Genomic DNA, 25,079 nt, shown 5'->3' on the forward strand with positions numbered 1-25,079 from the left:
TTCTCGAACTTGTGGAAAGTTTTCAAGAATAAGTTATCAGATTTTGCTTTTCCTTGTTTTGTTTCTTTCGTGTGGTGTGTGAATGGCATATAGAAAGTGTGTTTTATTAAATTCTATTTATTTTTGGCTGCTGAGGTGTAAGTTAAATTTTACTGCGAGTAGATTCCAGAGTGTTCCGGGTATGCTTCATAAGATCTGGTCAGACAGTTTCATGCTGTTTCTTTTTTTTTTCAATATAAATGGAAATTAAAAAAAGACGGAATTAATTGTGAGTTAAAAACTTAAAAAAGTTTTCGAAATTCCAAGCGAAAGAAATTTGATTTTTCCCGAAAGCTGTATGATTTCAATCAACTCGTTCGAATACCTTATGCTAAAACAAAGGTATGATAAATATATCTTAAAATTTTAGTCAAGAGAGTATTTCTAATTAGTGAAATTTGTGATCAGTGAAACTTTCAAAACTTAGCAATTATAATGTTACAACAACGACATCCAAGAACTATAATTCATTAAAATAGAGAGATAGGTATAACTCCTCCATTATATCTTTCCCTTCTGCCTGGCATAGTATCCAACCCCAGCCAGAGCTATCAGAATCACTGTACCCAAACCAAATATGATGGCGAAGGCTGTTGCAGCGTTTGCGGCCACTGGTTTGATGAGGAGAGCCAGGGTTAGAAGGAAGATGTTGAACATTGTTAGACTGGTTACTTCCATTCTTGTTTGTTGAATTTCAAATGATGCTTTCTATGACAGTTGTCAACGTCTGAAACGTGACAATTATAATGTAATTACACAACAGGCAAAATAGTTCCAGACAAAACAGTGCCATGGAAATAGACAGAAACTGGCCCAGACAAAATAGCCCCAGTATCCATCCGACTAAGAGTTGAGATACAGATTTGCGATCACAACCTATAAATAATGTTTGTGATTAGAGAGAGCTCTTTATAATTACTATAGCTTTTTGTTTTATTTTTTAACCAGTCATTTTAAATCTGTTCTTGGTTTAATTAGTTCACTTTCTCAACAGCTTTTTGCATGGATTTAGATTGCCATAATTTTTCATGTAAAGCATTTTCATTTGGTAGTGAGAGATCATGCAGTGCGTGAATAATTCTTGAAATTTGTTTGAATTATTGCAGCCCGCACATCAGGAGGACATTTGGACAGTCAAAAAGCGTTTCCTGATTTTGCGTCTTGACTTGATAAAAAACTTTGAATTAAAGTGACGCATACCAAATCCGCAGCTTAAAAAATATAAATATAATAGATAAAAGAGATCTAGTCAAAAATCACATTTACATAGTGAAACCTCTCCTCTTTATTGTTAGAATATGATCATTGTTAGTTGATAATTATACAGCAAAAAACTCGTAGAAACAAGAGTTTAATGACTGTTAACGTCTTCTACGGCACAAACCATTGTCTCTGAAAGTCAGACATTAGGTATTTTTTTGCTTAAAGTGATTAGAATTCAATATTTTTTCTACGACTAAAAGAAAACGTTTCAGGTCAATGGTGAATGTAGAAATATCTAAGCAACTTGCGGTATACAAGTGTGATTGCTGACGGTTGATTTTGTGCTTTTATATTATTCGACTGGAGTCACGCTACTTTTGTTATCTCAGCAGGAGTTTATTGAATCAAATGAAGTAGTACAGGAACCGAAAAAAAACATTTGCCAAAACTTAAGCTCCGAGCTCACTCAATTTTATTGACTCTAATCTTTTCTTAGGGCAAGACTTTTTGATATTTGAATGAAAAAATTAAAACATCGCACATTCTAAGTTGTTGGTATTGTGATATCATTTAAGAGTTACATGACAATTTTACCAATGCCATTACACCCAATGCACTTTGATAATTTCGTTCAGTAATCCGAATGAAAATTAGCTGTCTAATATCCGGTTGAGATAGTTTCATATCAGGTGCCAGGGGCAACTGAGGCATGGTGATGGATATTATGTATGTTCGACATATGTGATATCGACTGCTAATTTTTTAAATCAGATTATGGAACGAAAACGGCCAAATGCATTGTTTGAGTGAATTGGGTAAATTAACTTGTTACCCTTGTAAGTTCAGTTGGAATGGAAAATTTGAACACTCAGCTCCTTCCTTATAGAATTTAAGCATATTTTAAAAGCGTCTCAGTCAAATGTTATGAAAAGAGCAACTTCCTCACTGTTCTTACATTTATGTAGCAGCTCCCAGCGACAGTAAATTTACGCGAACTTGTAAGCAATATTCGCAGGCATGTTTTAAGATTAGTTTTATTAGAGTGTGTGGACAACACTGACAGTAGAAACAACATTTGTCCACAATTTATAGATTTCCGCAATTGTGGATAATTTTGACTAAATTTTGGCAAAATTATCCGAAAATTGACCACAAATTGATACACAAATTGACACAAATGATCCGTCACACTAACTCACAGTAAAAACAAACAATTTCCGCGTTTAAATTGTCTACGAATACAGTATTTTTTAATTTCTATATTTTTAATCTAACAATTTTTTCGCAGTTTTAGCTTCACCTCTTTCCTCAAAGTGCTTAATCTCTATCCAGAGATAAATTGTCTAATTTTCGGTGTAGTAATTTGATTATCTTAATCCACTATGCCTGATGCAATTCAATGTAGTTGATGTCGGATATCATTTGATTTAACGATAATTTCCTTTTATATTTTACTCCACTTGATTTTAGTTTGTTACATTTGCCTAGTTTTGAATTTAATTGATATTATTCATTAAAATCAAATGTTTACATTGATGAAGAAAGTTTTCCATATTTTTTTGATCGCGGGTATGTTTGTGTATTTTTTTAAACTGCTTTTTTATTTAAAGGATAATGCCGATGAAACGCTTTTATAAAAATGCTTTTTTGTGCGGAATTGACTTAGCATTAGTTTTTTGTTTCTGCAAGTTTAATTGTACCTTGATAGTAGGTAGGAACGTAACAAAGAGCCTTGTACCTAGGAACGTAGCGTGCTTGTGAGCTAGTTGAATAGAATTGGCAAAAGGTATTGTTCTTCGCGCGGTCCAATTTTGTAATGATTGCATTTTTTGAGCACTGAACTGAACACTAACTAAAGGATAAGAATTATATAATTAGAACATGAGAAAAAGTTTTTTTTTCAAAAGCTCTTTGAACAATTTTTGTTGATGAGGGATTTATACAGGTTTGATCTGATTTTTTTTCTTAACGTGAAACATTTTGTCTTTGTTTTTGTAATAGTGAACTGTCCAATGTACTGATTGCTTGCCATTTGAAGGTTTCACCAAATAGCTAAAAAAGGATAATGCTTCAAAGAGGGTCTTTTTAAATTAATTTCAAAACTGTTTCAGTGAGGTTTTTTATACATTTAAACATATTGGTTTCTTTTTTCCAATCCTGAACAAAGACATTTATTTGTATGAATGTACTATTAAACAAAAGATTTCATAGCGATTCGTTGGGTTTTTGAACCATTTATTTTTTATATCAATTTTATTTGTTATATTCTTGTTTTATTCTGTATATATTGTTCATTGATTGAATTTTTGTGCTTGTATTTGTATTTTGTTGATCAATTATTATGTTGAATCTCTATTTTAACGCCGGTCCAATATGAGTTAATACATATTTGAGCTAGCTATATGTAAAATTTTGGATAAATTAGTTAAACAAAAATATTCAGCGCTGAGGAATGTTTATTAAAATTATCAACAATTCAACTTATCTAATAAACTCTTTTTTCATATCCAAATAATTACCCATTCAAAACGTGCGTCCATTTTACATCCTTGTATCAACGTTTTTCCAATTAGCCCTCTCCATAATTAGCCAATCAGTCCAAACTTGTCAGAACTGATAAATTAGAATAAAACGGTGTTGATCTAATTATTTAATTATGAAACATAATTTAAGCCATAATTTCATATAGACTGAAGCATAAATCATGCTCAAAATTGTGGACATTGGTTTCGTCGCTGGTGAGCGTTGCTTATGCTAAATGCCTACAATTGCGATAGAATTTGTAACTCTTTTCTCCCATTGACCGTCACATTTGTTCACAATTCAAGGTTTAGACAAGACGTGGATAAAGGTGACAAAAAACGTCACATATGTCCGCAAAAGGCGAGAATTTCTAAAAGTGTACGTTTGGAGACGTAATAGAATTCTTTTTCAGCTTAGCTTTATAGTTTTTGAATCCCTAAGATATTTTGAATTGAAATTTTTTATAAATGCCATTAGTAATTGTGCAGAAATTTGTAAAGAAAAGAACTGAAGTTTCTCTGGAAAAAAGTTCTCTTTCCCGATTTTTTTTGACAAATTTTAAGTTTTGGGGTTGCACCGAAACTTTTTGAAGAAAATGTGCAGAACTTATGAAAGAAATGCATTGAAACTGCGCTGAAATTAAGTGAAAGATGCGCTGCCGAGTATGTGCTGAGATTCATGTAAGATACGGTAAAAACGTGCTTAGTTTTGGTTAAGATTTATAGGTTCATTGAATTTACTGCAAAGACATCCTCTAAAAATGCCTTAACACCTGAAGACGAGGGATTAACGAACGGAAAGAACCAATCTGACGTAAAACAAACAAAAATACGAAGGCTGTGGCCTGGAGTGATCAAGACGATGAAGAGAAAGTTGATGCTTTCTGAGGCTTATACATTATTTTATGGTTGTGCCCCAATCAGCCTATTATTCCTTTTACATTAATCAATGCTATCATTGAAATTGACAGTTATAACTCTTTGCATAGTTATCGGTTCACAAAACCAATTTCAAAGCTTTGTGTCTTGAGCGGATGCGTGCTTTGAAAACCTACGATGAGGGAAATTCCAAATGGTCCGACAAATTTGGTCCCCACCTCTGCATAATTTTGGTCCATGGCAAAAACTGCGCCTTGATTTGATATTAACCCTTCTTAGAAAATTGAACTTCCGGCCAATCAATTAAGCGTTTGATGTTTCGCCTACGATAAGTTATAACCTATCACTCTAGTTATAACTAGTTTCAATCGGCGGCATAATGGAAACCAAAAGTAGCATACTTACAGTTTTCGTTTCACTTTCTCTTTTCTCAAGATCGGAACCAGAATTAAGTTAAGATGATTTGTTGACTAAATTTGATTAATGCAATGCTCAATCATACCTTGCTATTCATGCAATATTTGGTAAAAGTAAACAAACGTGAAATTTGTTTAAATGTTTTGCTGTACTAAGTTTCATCACCCGCCCAGAAAGGGGAGAATTTCAAGAGATTATAAGTTTGATGATTATTAACAGCAAACAGTATCATAAGATAAGAGCTAAAGATCCTAACATTCTAATCAGTTAGTTATAACTAAGCTAATCTGGGTTATAAGTGGTTGGTGGTGCTTAACCATTGTCTATGGGCACCGGTGGTGCCAAAATAAACTAACAAATTGTTGATATTAACTTTTCAATCATAAAGTGTAAATTTAATTGGACTTAATCAGAGTTATAATTGACGTTTACTTAACATTTTATGACTTCTCATTAACATTTTATTTGAGTCGTAAGGCTGAGAGTTAAGCTTCAGAAAGGCCATATTCGAAACCAATATTCAAATCTTTCATTCTTTCTTAAACATTATACCTCGGACAAAGTTTTATAGCTTATTATTATTATCGTGAATAAGGTTTGTTTCTTTTCTTGGCGCTGTGACTAATTCACCAATATTTTTTGGTTTCTCCTCGCTCATCAATTGGTCCTATAACCCTTATTCTAGTTTTTTTCCGAACTTTAATTTACACAAAATGAAAAGTTTCCATAACTTGTAATTTTGTTCCCGAACTTAAAAACTAAACATGAGTAATTTATTGAAAGCGATCAAAGAAATTTCAATTTCTGCTCAATGATTTCATTTTTTTGCAATCAGCTCAAATTTAGTTTTTTTTTCAAAAAATCTCAAAATAAGAATAAAGTTGAAAAAATGATATGGAAATGTCCAACTGCGTAAATTTTGAAGCAAAATTTGCAGTTTGGATCTGAGGTTTACCTAGGATTCAGATCCAGAACTAAGAGACATCTGAATGAACTTGCTCGAATTTCTACGTGTCTAACTGTTACCTTTGAGCTCAAAATTCGAGGGTTTTTTCTCTCTCCAAGACAAAAAAAAACAGGATATTTTAATCATCGATAGTTTTGAGCTTAAGTAGGCTATATTAGAAGTGGGTTCAGGAGCAAATGGGTGTGATCAGTTTTGGAACAGAATAGTTCCAGAAAATATACTGAAATCCCCCTACTATTTGCTTGAAAAGAACTTTCGGATCTATTATGTATTAGCCTCCCAGCTTAGTGGGCTTGTATCTTTTACGCCCCCTCCCTCCGACGCACGTGCTACTTTATTTGCATAGTAACGTGCTATATAACAACATTTAATTTGTAACTGGGGGCCGTAAAAAACACTGGGGGCGGTGGGGGGGGGGGGGGCTAAACAGAGTAGATCCGGACTTTTTTCAAGGTAAATCCCTAGTCCACAAACTGTTACACTGTATTTGGTCTCAAAAGCGATGTTTTCGATAGCAGTGATAATTTGGCAGAAAGTGACTTCGATAGAATTTGAGTCTGTTCAGAGGTAGGTCCGAACTAATTTTTAGAGTAAAATACATTAACGCATGTGCTGTTCATCCAAAGTGCACGTGAGTCAAGCTTTTACCATTATAGCCTTCCACCAAAATATTGCATCATGGCGTACGTTATCACTAAAATGCGGGGGGGGGGGATAGTGGGCAGGACCCAGCGAGTCATCAAAATTGTTTTTGAAATCTGAACGAATTGCGGTGCTAAAAATATTTAAAATACTTCTTTCCTGTCATAAGTGATTTAGAACACATTTTGGGTGCGGCGAATTTTTGAAGCGCGTAATATCTGATCAATCTTTGTTGCGTTCTGGGATGGATCAGAGATTATCCATGTATGTGACAATCTAATCAGATGCCAATTTGGTATGGGACCGTCTTATTTATGGTCATTTGGCTCCGGCATCATTTGATCAAAGCCTTCTTTTATATGGGACGGTGTAATGGAAAGTGACTTTAAACTAGATTTTACCTTGGTAAATGTCTTTCTTGTCTTGCTTCCACCAAGTTTGTTCACAAAATAGCTGACAGCTAACTCCATAACTTTATCATCAACAAAATATGTGACTACGATTGTGTTTGAACAAAATACAAAGTTATAATCAGCTAATGGTGTCGTTTTATGACACCACAAAATAATTGGATATTTTTCCACTTGTCCCCCCGTACGTTATGCTCCCCTCAGTTACATAGCAAGTGCCATCACATTGTAAATCATTATGTAAAAATATGGCACGTGCGTCTTGGAGGTGCAAATAATATGCACCCAATAATCTGGGGGAAGGACACAAAAGGAAAAAACTTTGAGTTTAAAGAAATCGTTACACACCCGAACTACTAATTGAATTACATAATGCCATGCCTAATTAGAGCGCTCACGACGTCTACCATTAATAATTCGACGAGAAAAAAAAACAAACGAAGCAAGCAAAAACCCAAAACACCTAGTATCAACGTCAAATCACACAACACCCTAACTACACAAATTTACTTTTTCATACTTTCAAAGCAGATAGAACTTTTCCCTAATGAGATTGGGTAACAAGTCGACAAAAAGAAGAAATTATGAGGCGAAACTCAAAAACAAATCAACATTTTAAACCAAACAACTTCAAATGTCTTAAAAACCCGTAGTTTTTTTAAAGAAAGAATTATAGATAAATTTGCCCAAGGTCATTAGGAAACCAATAGGACCTGACCATGGTTATACCTATCCACATAAATGGACTAAAAGTACAGAATAACTAAAAAAATACAAACAATTTGCGAAAACACAAATTTTTTAGGTAATTAAAATCATTAATAATTATCTGAAAAATATGTTTTCATTGCAATTGTTATTTATACTAAATCAGTTAAAATTATACTGAAAGGTTAGATTTGTTCACATGGGCTTCATTTGAAAATCTTAGGGATATATTATTACGCGAAATTGCTAATAGAAGACAAACAGAAACACAACTATTAACCGCTAACAAAGTAATTATGAAAACGCATTTTGTTCAACAAACAAAGAAACAGTCAAAACACCGTATCAATAAACACCTTAAAGTTTGCATTACAAGGAAGCGGATAGGACTGTAAGTGATGTGAATAAGTTACAATTTGAGAAAAAGAACAACAAAAACTGAAAAGCTTTAAAAAATGTAAAACAACAATCAGAAACTTTAAAATTATCAGCTATACACTGAGGGTATTGAATATTTTGAATCAATCATCAATTGGATAAGTATGAGAACTCTCAGCGTTCAGAAAAATAGTTTACGACTACATAAAAAAGGAAAAAACGAGCAAAAACAGCAAGTTAAGAAAAAATTGAGAGAGAAATGTGTCCAAGCCATCAAGATATGAATTATTCAGTAAATAAATTTTGAATTTCATTTCATTTTTTAACAGTTATGGGATTGTTTGTTTGTAACATATTAACTCAAAATGAACAAATTTGAACAAATATATTAAAACCACATAGTGTCCAAAGTTTTAAAAACCCATAGTGTCAAACACTTTAATTTCAATAGCTTTCTGAAAAATTCAGAAAATAAGCTCAACCTTGCCTCGATTGGAAGGCAATGATATCTGTTTTTCATAGGTCATCAATAAATAATCACGGTTAGTCTCATAACTATGAAAACGACAACAAATACAGTCAAAAACAAAAAAAGCGGGAAGAAGCGTCATGCCATTAAAACCATAAACTTTTCTCTGATACTTTTGCCTGTGATCATTTGAGCTGTTTTCTAAGCCAATGGGAACTGTCAACATTAGAATCAGATGGTAAGGTTGCAAGGTATCAAAAATATGAAAAATATCTAAGTTTTTTTTGAAAATTATAAAAACTCTGGCATCAAAGTCATAAAATCAATGGTTAGAAAATAAAACCGCTAATTAGATTAATGTTGGTTGCGTTAAAAAAAATATTGGTCCCGCCATTTTTTGGACTGACTTGAAAATTCACAAGAATAGGTTTATGATCAGTTGATAGTAAAATTAAAGTTTCGAAAAATTGTTTTTGTGAAGCCGTAACGGCAATTAGCTGTCAATTCTAAGCATTAGATAGATTTAGTTGATATACGAAAGAAGCCCATTGCAATTTTAGCACCAAGATTGCCATAGCACTACAGAATTTTCCAAACCTCAAAGAGAGGATCAAAACAAGAAGCCTTATAAAACCTGAGCGATTCTTTCAACAGCCATAAAAAATTTGAGAGATTCTTTTCGGTCATTGGGCATCATTTGAGTGTAAATGAGGTCTGTACTTAACGGAAACTTGATTTAAAAGATGACTAGTCTCAAAATGACTTGAACAAAATATGAAAATGTTGTTAAAAAACGGCTCTCAATTGGAATTCGATTTATTTTTTAGTAAAATTCCCTATGAGACCATAACTAGCCTTTTATTGCTTTTCGGTTATTAAAAATACAAAATTCTTCAAATTTGTAGCGTAAACGTAATTTTGGACTAAAATTTTATAAGAAAAAAAGTTTAATTTGAATGAAAATTCCCCTATACGTTAACAGAATAATGCATGCCGAATATCACAAGCTCAAAGGGAATTTCAAACCTCGATTACTCCTCAAAAAAATACGAAATTTAGGGAAAATCTCTGTAGTTTTGAATTCTTCGCTGGACAAGCTTTTTAATGATACCACTCACATTTCTCTACGATGAATATAAAAATTGACTGAACAAAAAACCCATTTTAGTAAATAGTTCAAGGAGTGTTATTATGGTATTTTGTCTCTAGTATAAAGTATGTTAGGCGCAATCAAGGTAAATTAGCTGAACAAAACGCGCCTGATTTTGTTACAGATTACTCTGCAAGTAACTCGATTTCTGTTGAACAATTTCTGTCGGAAATTCAAGAGAACTACATCAAAAGAAAAATTAAAAGAAGTTTAATGAATTAAATGTGATTAGGTTAAATAAATGGCTAATGAAAAAATAATAATAATAACCAAGGCCAACTGATTTTTAGAATGTTCAAATGCAAATATTATGTCTAAAAATGTCAGGCCAAATTTGATTGCGAAAATTAGCATTTCTAGTAGTAGCATAAAAACACACCACTAACTGATTATGTCTTTGTTGTTCCGACAATACTTGTGGGGGACAAGTGGGGTGGGAACAACAAAGATATAATCAGTAAGTGGTGTGTTTTTATGGTACTACTAGAATTGCTGAATTTCACAATCAAATTCGGCCTGAGATTTTCAGACACAATATTTGCATTGAAACATTCTACAATTCAGTCGGTATTGGTTGTTATTATTTTTTTTGATTGGCGATTTGTTTATCTTAATCACCTTTAAATCATTTAATTTTTTTTCTTTTGATGTAGTTCTCTTGAATTTCCAACAGAAATTATTCAACAGAAATCGAGTTATTTTGAGAGTAACCTGTAACAAAAATCAGGCGCGTTTTGTTCAGCTAATTTACCTTAATTGCGCCTAACATACTATATACTAGAGACAAGAACCTGTAAAAACACTCCTTGAATGGTAAGCAAAAAGGAAACAATTTCCTTCATTTTACCGAATCATTCTACACAATAATTGTGGAAAAATGTTCTAGTATCTTAATCAGCACGAAGGTAGAGCATGAATTTGATTTTTTTCTGAACTCTTTTACGTGCTACTGTGAATGCCTCCTCAAAACGTTGACCGTTTTTATTCGGATTTGTTTTTGAGTATCTTTTTGAGACCATAACTTTTTAAATTATGTGCGAGCGCCTGATGTTTGCTCATAATTTAGTTTTGGAAATAATTTTTTCGGAAGTAAAACTTTTTTATGCTTAATCTCGTGAACTCTGGCAAATCAGACGTTGTATGAACCTAACTGATTATGTTATTTGATTCTGAATTATATTTACCCCCCCTTCCCCTGCCTTCGGCAACGAGCTCTTCTCAATGTCGCATGAATTGGAAGTTGTACGATTCACTGGTTAGCCAGGCAACACATGTACGACCTGAAGCAATCCTGTCCTTCTTAAAACAGTTAATTTAATGAGCTGTTTGTTTTAAAGATCTTTTTCTCATTGAGACCAGATTTATGCAGTTATTGCAGAAACTGTTAGCGACCTCGTTGGCCTTATAAATTTCAGACAACAATTATGCGTTTAATCAAACCGCGATCACAGAAATTAAAAGTTGATGGCGTTTTCTATTCTTATTAAAAGAAAGAGAGTTTTAAGTAGGTTTTGTGTCCTAGATTTTAAGTTTTATAGGTTCACTTGTTAAGTTTTGTTCTCCCTTTTATTAATTTCCAAGTCCAAATTTATTGAGGCGCCCTGATTACTCATTACTTTCTTTTACGTTTTAATGTTAATTGTCATAACTTATTACTATAACTTATTACTCACATTTTCACAGCCATTCAGGCCTTTCTTATATAATCATCTATAACTCTCTAGACCTTTAGTTTGTTTTTCGAGTGCTTTTTTTCGGGGGGTAGGGAGGGAGGGAGGGGGATTCTTCTAGAGGGTACTATATTTTAAGTTTTAATGATAAGCAAGCTTAATCAAGATCGAAACAAATTTCTGATGTTCTATTAAAGTTAGTGGTAATTTAGTCAGCACATTAGCACACAAATTTCCCTATTCTACTCAAGACGTCGTGCAGTAATTCCAAAAACTCAAAATTCATTTTCGATTTTGAGATAAAATTAGTTTATTTTGCGCTGCTCTTAGTTGCCTCTCGTTTAAAATATCAGAATCTAATTCAACCATTAAGGTTTGAGTCACATGTAAGCACAAATGTCTACTGACTTACACAACTTTACATCAAACGGCGCGCGTACCTGACATCACAAATTTGCGAAGAACTTAAAACTTTGAAAAATCAAAATAACAAACTTTAACGCTTTGTGAGTCAATACAAAATGCATGTTTTACCTGTTTTAAGTCTTGCCAAGCTGGGGTAATACAAATATGCCAATTGAAAACGTTGATAAAATTACGATAATAATTCTGAAAATTTATGGTTTCTATTGAACCAATATTTGTTATATATAATTGTATTGAGAGAATCAGAGCTAATTTATGAATTACTTCGTATCGTTCCACTCATCAATTGAATTAACTTTTTAAAAATCTTCAATTTCTCACAGTGTTTTTTCAGAAAATTTGTTTTCATTAAAATTTGATGCCTTTTTTTGCGTTGAAATTCAGAGTTATACGCTGAAATTTAGACAATTATTATATGAAATACATTTAGCGACTCGCTGGAAATGTTGTCCATTTTGTCTTGTATTTCGAGTTGTCGTTTTTTGAGATTGATATTCTTTTTTTTCGAATTGCAATTAAAAATACTCTCTGAACTTGCTAGAATCTTGATACAGCGCGGGAGGGGTTCAAATAGCTCAAATTTCGAGCTGGCTATTTTTTTACCAACAGTCGCAATTTAAACCACTTCTGGTCACCTTTTGAGGAGGAAATAGGCACCATCAAAGGAGAGAATGAAAAGGAGTGGGGCGGGGGGGGGGGGGAGTGTTACCCCCTTAACAAACTAACTCCTATTAAAATGACTTTGTTCCCTCCATTTGAGCTAAGATGCCTACGAGGGACACCATCTTAATGCAATTGCAACCTTTTGGCTGCCATTTTGAAGCCAAGTAATAATTTATTCCTAAAAGTAGATTAAAAAGTTGCCCCTTTTCCCAGCCAACATGATTTCCATTCAGACATCGCAAAAATGATCAAAGCGTGAAATGTTTAGTGTAACATCACCCATTTGATTTATTAAGTTAGCATCCGATTCTGATTTTTTTTTTTGGGGGGGGGGGGTTAGGATTGATTATGGATTAAGATAAAATATCACTGTATTTGTAAGTGAGGTTTTTTAACGGGGTGGGGTGGGGGAGGGTTTAAGTTGACTGGTTATAATCTGTAAGAATATTTTGAAAACAGAAGGATGCTAAGAGACGGCTTTGTCTGATTTGAATTTTAAATCATTTCACGTTTGCAATATTTCCATTTTTACAGCTTATTTAATGCTCGTATTGCACGGGATTTGTTTCATTCTTTCTTCTTCTTACTGAGTTCTGGATTTATGGGAATCTTTTTGCAATTATTGTTCCCCATTTTGTTCAAAGAAAACTTTGAACAAAATCACCAGTTGTTTGTCCACAGCTAACAGTAAACAAAACAACAATAAAATGTACCATTTTCGAGACACACAAATTTTTGGTCGCTGCTCAAGTTCATTAAATTTACCATTATAAAAATTTACTACGTAGGCTAGTAGAAATTTTCTATTTATTATTTGCATTTGGAAGGGAAATAGAGACCGTTAACATAACAAAAAATTACTTTGAAATTCAAACCACGCCGATTTTGCCCGGCTATTTTAGTTGAAGGCTTGCTTCGCTTTTTCAGTTGGGCACAATATTATAACCAGAATAGAATTATGGTAAGCCTCCAGTGAAATGCTGGAAAAGATTAAAATCTGAAGAGCCATCTTTAATTTCAGCCATCAAATTTCTATCCCTATTTTTGCTCCATTTTATATTATCTATCCGTTAACCGGTTAATATATGCAATATAGCTTATCCAAGATATATTTATAGCAAGTTAATATTTTCGATCGGTCGATAATTGAACTATTATTATTAATATATCACCCAGCTTCAAATGAGTTTTCTGTATAGATTGTATATTGCGGTCTCGTACAACTTTTTCTCTACAGACTTGATACATCTTGATTACTCAAAAAACCATTAGAAATTATCACCTATAAACACAAATTTGTTCAAAATGCAAAGTGTAAAACCAAATGAATTCTTCAGTTATTAATTAATCCGACAAAGTGTTAAGCGAGTTTTTGTAGACTTTAGGAAAAGAAAATTCCAAAAACTTTTTAGAAATTTGGTTTTAAAAAAATCAGTGATGCTGTTGAGTGTGCAATTTTGATGCTAATTGTCAAAATATACACTATATCACAAAAATTGGCATGTCAAAGGACTTGCAAACTATTATTGTTTAGAATAATCTTTTTCGTCTTCGAAAACTCTTCCTTAAAGCCCCAATTGCTGTTGAAAACTTTTGATGAACACTTTTTTTTTACTTTTTTTCCCATTGTGCTTGGTTAATGGTTAATAGTCCGGTAGTCTTCTTTTGTTTCGAAAAGTGCTCGTGCTTTTTCGAAACGTGAGAAAAATACTAAAGCTTGTTTATCTTACAACGTAGAGTGGATTTTAGAGACCCACTCTGACGTTTTTTCAAGGCTGTTGGCGTATCCTCCTGAAAAATTTTTTGTTGCCAGAAATTGGTCTCTAAATTTGGATTACTATTCTCAACCCCCAAATAACCTCTCTCTTGAAAACTTAAATTTAAATTCCTCAGATTTTGGTTAAAAGTACATACTATTCCATATGTACAGAGCTGCAAAGAGCCTCAAAAATTTGCAACAATGTTCTAAATTGTCTTCTCCGACTCCTTATCAAACGTCTGAATTTTGGAAAATGTACTTTAAAAGTTGATCTCTGTCATTAACATGTAAAGAAAATTTTTCCAAGATTTTTTGTAGAATAATTTTTGTCTGTCAAGTTTTTCGCAACAGACAAGATCTTTACAACTGACAAAATATTCAAAAATTCACCATTTTGCCTAGTCCTAAAGCTGGTACAGTTATTTTTTGCATTTCAGTTTCAACATTAAAACGTTTTTGTTCTAACGCTGCTAGTTTCTCACAAACGTTTATTTCCAGCATAGTTTAGTCAGTTTTTGTTAACAAGAAAGATCAAACTGGCAGACTGACAGTAAATTTTTGAAAAAAAGAATGCAGACCATTTTTTTGTGGTTAAGTTATTGAAAACTAACAGGGAGATTTGCTGCTAATTGAGCACCAGATGAGATTTGTTTTCAATTGTTTGGGCTAAGTATCAGATAGTTTTAAAAATTGCCCATTAAATACATTTTAGTCATTTGAGGTTTATCACTGAACAACATTTTAATCGAGCTGATTTTTTTTTCGCAGAATTGAGCATAGTTGTTGTCAAATAGCCTTGCTGTCTTCAAAATATAATCTGCTCATAACTGATTTGAACGATAAAATGCTCAATCTTTGATACTCATCTTATGGTTTTAGTAAAGGGTAATTATTGTGTGAAAAGTTTGATGTTTGAAACCCCACCAATTGCAAATTGTTTATTCAATATAGGAACAATATGTTACCAAGTTTTTTTGTTCATATGTTTCAATTCCCAAGTCGTGGAGTGTTAATTTGACGTAGACCATGATGTGTGCCTTACCATCTTTTGATTTGAAAATTTACGTTTTTTAAAAAAAAAAAGATGGAATAAGAGATAAATAACAGATTTGCTATCGGAAGTGCAAAAGCTTTCCGTTAGGCAAATCAAGCAGTTTATTTTGTTCTACACTTTGACTTCTTGCTTTTATAAAACAATTAATCATGGCTCAAATAATTTCATTTGTATTTAATTTAAAATCATTTGTGATTTCATGTCAAACGAAAAAAAATTACAATCAGAGTAATCAAAACCAAAAATTTAGTATTTGTGAACTTGGCGGCGGTGGCGGCGGCGGCGGTGGCGGCGGCGGGGGGGGGGGTTTGTTCAGTCAATTTTAGCCGATCGATATATTTATTGTGGAGAGTTGTCAGTGGTATAATTTAAAAGCTTTTCCTGCATAGAAAATATAATTCAAAAGATTTTTTCAAATTCCTTTTAATATTTATCGAAGTTCAAAGTTTTGTGAACCGTAGGCAGATGTCCGTTGTTTTTATTAACTTTTTCCGTTATTTTTCACCAATTTTTGGTCATTTTCGGCGCAAAATTTGTTCAATATATCAACAACAGTGTTATTGGTTTCATCTTTAATGACAGAGGAGGGACTGCTGAATGGTTTCTTCCAAATTGTTTGGTAACATTTTAGCTAAATTTTTTGAATTTACAGAATTTGTCTTAAAAAATGAACCTAAAGTTCACTTTCTTAGCGTAGTTTGTTTAAATTTGCACAAAATAGAGACCTGGTGACACAGCATGCTGACACAACATTTTTAAACTGCAAAAATGCTGACACAACATATTTAAATTTAAAAGAATCATTTGTTATTATTATATTGAAATTTTTGGATGTGCCAAATTATCCCGGTCACAAATATTTGGAAAAATTAAGTGTTTGAGTTGGACGGACAGCTGTATCAGGGCTAAATTTGTTATCTTCGTGAGTTTGTTGTTCTCTTGCAGTAAAAAACTTATCGGATTTTTGGGGCGTGATAATTTTTCAAAATATTTCGTATTTTTTGTTGTAGTTTTTTTTCGTATCTTTTTATGTAAATTGATGTTGAGAATGACTTCAAATTGAGTTTTCATCCATTCAGAACCCGTTTGCCTGAAAATGAGCTCAAATGAACTGAATATATATTAGGTTTTGAAAAAAAGGTCTTTGTTTTCATTGATTTACAAATTGTTTCTGTAAACCTAAATTGAACTTTATATTTTGCATGATTTTGTTTTTTTAACAGTCTCCTGACTAAGTCTCAATTAGAAGTTGAATCCGATTGGCGTCTTTATTTGATACAATGAAAAGTAAACGATGTTTTCATTTGATTTGATCTTTAATGGGTCTTGTGACTTTGTATATTTTTTTATTGGAAAGGAACATTTGAAATTTTGAGCTTTGCATCTTTTTGATCTTACTTCTGTCAATTCGTAGCTATTTCTCTGTGAAAACAATTTAATTTTTTTTAAACGAAATAATGAAATTTATTTTTTGTTTTTTTAACTAATGATTTCCTGGCTTTGGTACTACCAGTTTTCAAAAAACAAACGGTTTAGTGTTTAAATGTTTGCGCAATTTTGCAGTACTTTTTGTTTGCTTGACAAGTTATCATCTTTTTGACAGCTCTAATGGAGGGCCTGTGGAATGTGCAATGGAATCTACTGAAAGTTTTTGGTGAAAATGTTTTGATGGCTGCTACATCTTTCTCTCACAAACCCATTAGATTTTCTAATTTTTACAGTATTTGGCGTCATTTTTGCAGTTGTTCGACATAATCCGGGTGTTGAAATATCTCAATTCCTTTCCATATATATGTATAAACAAAACTGAAAGTTTATAGCTGAAAGTTTTAATCACTTTCAGCTATAAACATATTTTTGAACTTTGCCTTTTCTGCTGCTTTTGTCGAATTGTTGCAGAGTCTCATTAAAGTTAGGATTATGACCTTTTTGTGCAGCACAACTTTATCTTGTTTAGGTTTTATTTGATACCATTTTAATTTTGTTATTGTAACTTCTTTTAAATACAGATATTGACCTTTGAGTGCAATTACTTTTGTTGTTATTTGAAACTTAAGCTTGTCTTGTCTCCTATTCTCATGGGCAGGTCCCAATGGCCATATAATGCGACATTAATTTATTCATTTTGTGCAAATTCTTTGAACAAATTTTGAATTTTTGAAAGTTTTCTATCTCTTTTTCCTCATTGGGTAGACTATTAAGACAAAAATGTGGATGAGCAGAGTCGGAACTTTATGTGCAAACGCACCTTACGAAGCCTCCTCGCTTGATTTCAAATGACTTTTTTAAAAGAAACTAATGCGTGTTTGTGGACTAATGGTTCATATAACCTATTAAGAGGCGGGATTAAAAATTATAATTAATACATATCCATTATTTTCAATTGCAAATGGTTGGTTATATTCTAGTCGATAAAAGGAAATAGTTGCAGGATTAGATATTTAGCAAACGCAATTTTTATGGCCTTCAAATATATATTTTCAGAGGAAACGATAAGTAAGAAATAATCAGCACCAACTCAAGTACTTCAAAGCAGCGATTGAAAATCTACTTGACTCTATAACTTAGTCAGCTGTCTATACTCCTCATAATAACACGCCATAAAAACACCTGTCTGTTTTCCGGATTACTATTTATACTAGGATAAAAGGCTGGGTTAAAATCAGCAGTCTGCAATCATTTACTATATTCCTCCTCAGATTCGTTAAATGATAGTTTAGCAGTTTGACCGGAGTTGGGGAACTTTCCTGTGCAGGTGTTTCTAGGCAACCTGAACGCCGTTTTTCGATAAATTTATCTAAATTTATTATTATTATTATTATTATTATTATTATTATTATTATTATTATTATTATTATTATTATTATTATTATTATTATTATTATTATTATTATTATTATTATTATTATTATTATTATTATTATTATTATTATTATTATTATTATTATTATTATTATTATTATTATTATTGTGAGTCATTTTAACCAATTCCACGAGGAACGCAAGGACAACAGTTGATTATGTTATATCGCTAAATAAGCTCATAATTGTTAATTGTAGCCTTCGAGCCTTCTAATTTGTTTTCATTTAGGGCAAACAGACTTTTGGTTGAATATTTTTACCTAATAACCATAAAAATTGCTTGTGCCTCATATCCTCCGCCCTTGCTCAAAATATATACACTTCAAGCAGTTTCAGCACGTCGCCGATTCCAATTTTCGAGCTTAGTTTTGTACTCATAATCAAAGGCTTTCAGTTTTAGGAAAAATTGAGGGCGGATTTTTACCCGTTCAGACCACACCTCAAGCAAATTATTCATTTGAAAAAAAAAAACAAATTTATTCCAAATTGTTTTGTCCTTGTAATATTTCTGTCTCAACCGTGACATAATGACTCGCAGGTAAAAAGTGTGAAATTAAATTTATAAGGGTAAATATGGAAATGTGTGAAAAACCTAATAATTTTTGATCTCACCGCTTTTCCCAATCACCTCCCCTTCACCCCCACCCCTTGTCTATTCCCTTGCCCCCCCCCCTCCCTGGAGGACAGAAATAAAGCATTGAGCGCAGATTCGGGTGACAGGTTCTGATTGCTTTGATATTGTCATTCACACTTCCCTGTAATATGCAATCAATAACCAAGGCCGCTTAGTTATGAACTAGTTAACTCCCATTATTACTAATTTTTACTAGTAAATTACGCACCTCATAAATCGCTCATTTCATCCTTTTTCTTACTCATCACTTTTGACTTGACCCAAATAATCAATTGACTGTATTTTCAGATTTTTTGGGTCTTTTCATATATTGGCGACAACAAACAGCCGGCATTTTAGACCTGTTTTCTGCTTTTCTTTTTGTTCCCAGGCTGTTGAAATTTATTTTGTGTTCACCTTGTTAGGGTATTTATTCACGTGTTTACTTAATCTAACATATTACACATTCTCAGCGGATGCAAAACGCAATTCGATAGGATATTTAATGTAGTTTACAAATGCAATTTGAATTTTTGATGAGCTGCATTCGTTATCAATTTGAGAGGTAATAAAAGGCAAGTAAAGTCGCTTAGTGCTTTGGTCTTTTCACAGTTACAGTTAGTAGTTTATACTTATAACCAATTTTACACCGAGATAGGTTTATATTCCGGGCAATTTGAACGTATTTGGAAAAATTGGTTGCAACCCGTGCCGTGTTTACAAGACCAAGGGTCGATCATGAAAACAAAACCCAGATAAAATATTTATTGTCCCCATTTTAATCAAAATAATCAGTGCCGTCTTGCTACTTTTTCAGGTGGTCGTAAATTCGAAAGGAGTCCAACCAAAACCAAAACATCCGCGCCAGAGGTGCAACCTGGCTTGAATTTATTCGCGACATTTTTAGTTTGAAATTGCCAGCGTGAGCTAATTTGAAAAGATTTTGAACTTACTAACTCAAGTTAGAAGAAAGCCTAGTTATAAGTAGTTTGGCGGAGGTACAAAGATTATAAATTATATGTGCGGTAAGTTATGATTTTGTGTCCTTAGTACTTATTTGTCCGGATAATTTGCCCCCCGGTTTTTGGATTTCGGTCTGGACGAGTTCATCTTGCGCGCATAAGGCGAATTGATTTAATTTGTGTCACAAAAATGTACCAGTGTTGCATGCTAATATACGATTAGCAGAGCCTGTTATTTTTCCCGACTGATTTCCCTGCGGGGGCGCATTTAAGATGGATATTTCAACTCCATTAAAGTATTAAGCCCACTTGTTTTCAACTTAACAAAATTGCCCTACATAGCTCAAATTTGAAGCTAAGAGATTAAGAGAAGAATGTTAAAAATATTAAAATAAACATGCCTCACACTCCAAAGGGAACAAAATTACCAAATTCAAAGATTTAATCACCCGGGTTGAAATCCGAAAAGAAACAACCTAATAGGCTGGTTAATATTGTGCCCAAATGCAAACAAATACCACTGGATTTAACCCAACAATTGGTGCCCTATCTCGAAATTATCCTTTCACCCCCTTGAACCCGACGGGGCGCTCATTCCCTCAAATGCGCCCGGATATCTGGTTATCTGTCTTTTATTATCAATTTGAAATGCTCAATTTTCCAGTTCCAATAAAGACCAAAACAGCCAAATAATTTCAGACGGCGATTTGCGATTTCTAACCTGTTTATCTTGTAAAATCTCCGTGAATTTATTGTGCGCAGCCTTTTATTTACCGGGCATTTGAGCAAAATTCGCCCACCACTTTCATCCAAAATTTTATCTTACAAATTCTATTTATAGCCAGTTATACCCATAATATTCTTACAACTGTTAATCCGGTCTTAATTAACTATTTTTATGACAATGGGATTGAACAATTTTTTGTTCAAATTTGTAATTTTTGTTCAATTTTTTGTGGCTGTTTATTCAGAAACAAGTGGAGAACCGACAGCCGCGGCTTTGAAAAGCCCTTATCATATCGACGATCAATCCGTTTATTTCGGAACCCTATTTCGATTTATACTTCCCATTTCAACCTTTCACTCGACGAACATAAAATCGATAGATGTTCACGTGTTACCCAAAACCCCCCTCCCTACTTGGTTGAAATTTGACCAAAAATCTCGAGAGTTGATCGGTTTACCAGGGTATAATGACGTAGGCAATGTTCATATCAAAGTTATCGCATCTTATTATGACAAAGACGAGCTTAGTTCCCATATATTTAAAATTAAAGTCCTTAACAGTGACCCTACAAATTTAGCTGACAAATTATCCCTCAAAAATATATCCGAAAATAGTTTCGAAGAAAACTGTATTAGCCAGCACCCATATTTGGTAACAATTCTGTTCAACATGAATTATAACTTTCTCAAACTACAAGACAAAATTAAATTTTACCTCACTTCGAAAAACGAGCTTAATTTATCGGAAGATGATTTGAAAATTGGAACTGCCCGCGATTTTTATCAGAAAACACAGTGCGAAAAACAAAGTTCGGCGCCGCAACTTCAAACAACCGATGCCGAAAGACTTGCTTTACGAGTCGTAATCAAAAACTGCTTTCAAATTTGCAAAACCTCGGAAACAATTTTCACGAAAGTTAAAGAACTCGAATTTGGAGGCCCGAAAGCCGTTCATTGGATTGCATATACATACGATAACAAGCCTGATGATCCGTGGAAAACGGGCAGTTCTGAAAACTGGGAAAAAGTTCCTCAAACATCGTTTTACGGGGTCTCTGACATAACGAATGCTGACTTTTCCCAGCAAAAACCAACGACAAATTTTCAAGCCCAAATAAATTGGGACTTCATGTTTGAAGAGAATATTGCCATGTATGTAGGGCAGGTTTTAACTATTCCAATTTCACCCTATTTAGTCCAAAACGAGAAAGTCTATTTACTAACAACAGCTGAACGACATTCGGGCACGACTTTTGGCGAGGCTAAAACTCAATGGATTCAACTAATTAATAATTCCACGAATCCGGGAAATTCTAGAATTACAATCGTAGGTTTAGAATCCGAAAAAGGTACCCATACCTTTTGTCTGAAACCAAGTTTACTAAAAACTGAGTGTATAAAATTCCAAGTTACAATTCAAGCCACAAAACGCGAGTTAAATCACGCTCTGTCCATCAATTTTGACTTTCCCATGCGTTCCTTTGACAGAAGTATGGAAGTCAAATTGAACTTGATAAACTGCATTTTGAGGACAGCCTTTCCGGATGAAGAAAAACGGAGGTATGAAAATATTTTATTAAGCAATTATTTCACGCCTATCGATTCCTCATTACTGTTAAATATTAGTTTGGGCAATTATTACGCGTCTTTGTGTACAGTCGATAACGAAATAAACAAAATTTATTCGTATTTTTCCGAAGGAGATGCTTCTAACGAACCTTCAGCGTTTTTCAAAGATTCGTGTGAAGATTTTACCCCTGAAAGGGTGAGTATTCAATACTTCGGGCCGTGTTCACTTGATAACAATGCAATAGTACAATTACCCCAAGAACACGGTGGTGCCGGTGAAAATGTGATCAAAATTAGCGTCTCAACTATTTTGCTAATTTCAATTTTATCATTTGTAATCCTAGTTGTAATTGGAATATCTGCTATTTTCATAATCATGCACTTTACAGTTCGCAAAAGCGAGTCAATTTATTGCGCAGACTCCTTCTGCGAAATGCGCGCAAAAAACATGCCGACAATTTTCCCGCACGAGATTCAAGATCACAATTCTTCACGTTCGTCATCGCCTTCTCGGCTATACTCCCTCGTTCCTCAAAGTTCGACCAAATCAAGCCTCGCACAACCATCACTACTCCAACCCTCGACAAGGATCATTACCAGTACTAGGTCGCCCGACGCTTTCCAAAGCCGGAACTCATTCGGATCCGGGTCGAACCGAAGTGACCCGAATGGTGTCGTTATTCAACCTGCCATTTTTGACAGCATTACTGAGGTCGTGAGACCGACACCCTCAACATCATACACTTCGACTGTCATCGCGAAACCAAATTCGCCTATCATTATTACAACGGGGACTCCGGATATCTTGATAAACTCGGCCAACAATCATCAAAAAATAGCTCCGAACCAGCAAGAACTGTACGACGTTCCGAACATCGACTCGGTTTTGCGATTCGGGTCGTTTCACCAACCCCGAATTGAATCCAGCGCTTCTTCCGGCTACAACACGGGAACTGTTGCCAGAACCCATACTGGTCATAGTCCCTACCCGAACCAGACCAGAAACGCACACGAGGAATACCAATCCGGAGACGACTCGGCAACGGCGGCTATTTTGGCGCCAAAAATTAGACTTTCGAGTGATAATTCAGACGACAAGGAATTTTTACAATTTCGAATGCCTTCACCTTTACCGACCCAAGCGCTTTTGCTACAAGCCCAAGCGGACTTAGACAAGCACAAAGTAATGTCGCACAGATTTTGCTAAACTTTTTTGGGATCTTTTCTGCCCCCCCCCGCCCGCCTTCTATGTCCGTTTCTGAACCTTAATCGCTATTTAAGTGATTGTCATACATACAGCATGCTATTGGCAAAGCTTATGCCCACTCAACTGCGATGGGGGGGGGGGGTGAAACAGAAGAATGGATCCGCTTTTTCATAAACCTCTATAATTGCTGTGTTCGTAGACAAAATCTATTTGCAAAAATACGCAAAATTTGAAGTAAATTTTGTTCTTTTTATATAATTTGGTGCGCTTATCTAACAAGACTTCATTGTTATTATTATTCATATTATTACCTACGCTTAGTAAGTTTTAGTTATTTTAACCTTTTTGCAAGTTATTTAGATAATTTATCTTGTTTATTTTGCTTTTCGGTTTGAGAGCCGCGCTAGAAACAATATTAACTTTTCCCCGATTATCAAACTTGAAGCGATAATTGTCATAACTTAGCCTTGTTATTAGAAATAATTCAATATCAAAATATCAGCAAGCTAGTCATAAACATTGAGTAGACATACCCCACGTGAAATACTAGGTGTTCATAACATCAAAGTGAACAAGTATTGTTAAAATAGCGGAAATATTGGATAGAAGGCCGAGCGAATTTAATCTACCGGAACAAAAGTCACCGATCCGTAAGAGTTCAAAAGCAGCTGCTCAAAATATGTTGTCACAAGTCTTAAGAGGGAGGGTTGTCGAGGCCGGGGGGGGGGGGGGTTGATTTTGAGGTTGGGAAATTAATTGAAGCTTAAAACATACATTCCCTAGATCGCTTGTCTATATTACTTAGATTTGAGAGCGTGATTGTAGCTGTATTTCAAATAAAATGACTCAAGTTTGCTATTATGAGTAACACACAGAGATTTCTACGGGATTTTAAGATAAGGGAAATTTTATCAAGTCTGGCAAGGATATAAATCTGAGAAAGATAAATTTTCAGCTTCCGATAAACAAAGGAAAAATTTGTGAACTTTCTCAAAATTGCACACTGAATAAGAAAGTGATATTTGTGCTGATCAAATTTGTATTTTGTCCGCGAGTTCAAGAAAGTCAGTTCTCTTTTTTCTATTAAAGTTGTTCACTTTATACTTTAGTTCTTGTAATGGCAATGGTTCGCTTAGGGGATGCATTTTTTGTTCTCAAATTTCACACCTTAGCGGTTAAATTAGTGCTTCTAAAATTCTTTTTCGGCAAAAAAATTTTCTTCAAATGAAAATGATCCTTTTTTATTGAGAAACAGATTTTTCGCAACTTCATTCACCATGAGCAAATTGTTATTCATCAACAAAAAAAAATGTTCTTTGACAAGAGTAATATTCTCAAATAAAAATTTTGTTAATAGTTTTAAAATGTATGATTACTAATAAAATTAATTATTCTTGTTGAAAATTCAAGAATATCAGCATCTTAAAGAGTTTTCGGTTTTTCTGATTTCAAAAAAAAATTGAAGTAGGTGTGCATCATTTAGCAGGAAATCAAATTTTTCTAAAAAATGTGATTTTTGCTCGTAGAAATTGATAATTTTGAATCGATTATAATAAACTTGATTCGATTAATTTTCAAGAATAGCACTTCCGACCCCGCTCATCCTCATTTTGATTGAATTATCTACCAAATGAAATGATTAGATGAGATGCAAAAGCAAACTGAACATCTGAATTAAGTTAGTTTTACAAAGCAAAAGTTCAATTTCTGAAGCATTTTTACTTCAACTTGCTGTAAAGATTCGGAAAAATGTTTTGCTCCATTAATCATCTGGGCTTGGTAAG

At 33.7% G+C, this 25,079-nt stretch overlaps 1 protein-coding gene and 1 long non-coding RNA gene across 4 annotated transcripts; one reads left to right on the plus strand and one right to left on the minus strand.

The window, feature by feature from the left end:
- Nucleotides 1-384: 384 nt before the first annotated feature.
- LOC142339173 (uncharacterized) lies at nucleotides 385-5,240 on the minus strand. Its single transcript, XR_012759012.1, has 2 exons — nucleotides 5,049-5,240; nucleotides 385-766 (listed from the first exon to the last, which is right to left on the minus strand). It is a non-coding gene; the product is annotated as an uncharacterized LOC142339173 (long non-coding RNA).
- Nucleotides 5,241-5,389: 149 nt separating this feature from the next.
- LOC142339172 (uncharacterized) lies at nucleotides 5,390-23,678 on the plus strand. 3 transcript variants are annotated; one of them, XM_075388969.1, is made up of 2 exons: nucleotides 5,390-5,793; nucleotides 20,233-23,678. In XM_075388969.1, exon 2 carries the CDS (start codon nucleotides 20,692-20,694, stop codon nucleotides 23,293-23,295), a length of 2,604 nt encoding a protein of 867 aa, XP_075245084.1. In that variant the 5' UTR covers nucleotides 5,390-5,793; nucleotides 20,233-20,691; the 3' UTR covers nucleotides 23,296-23,678. The 3 variants fall into 3 exon arrangements, with proteins under 3 accessions (XP_075245084.1, XP_075245085.1, XP_075245086.1); XM_075388970.1 differs by having other exon boundaries at nucleotides 5,390-5,655; XM_075388971.1 differs by having other exon boundaries at nucleotides 5,390-5,655; nucleotides 20,277-23,678.
- Nucleotides 23,679-25,079: the final 1,401 nt, after the last annotated feature.

The sequence above is a fragment of the Convolutriloba macropyga genome, chromosome 5, assembly GCF_964194025.1.
Source record: "Convolutriloba macropyga chromosome 5, txConMacr16.3, whole genome shotgun sequence".
NCBI classification, from domain to species: Eukaryota; Metazoa; Xenacoelomorpha; order Acoela; family Convolutidae; genus Convolutriloba; species Convolutriloba macropyga.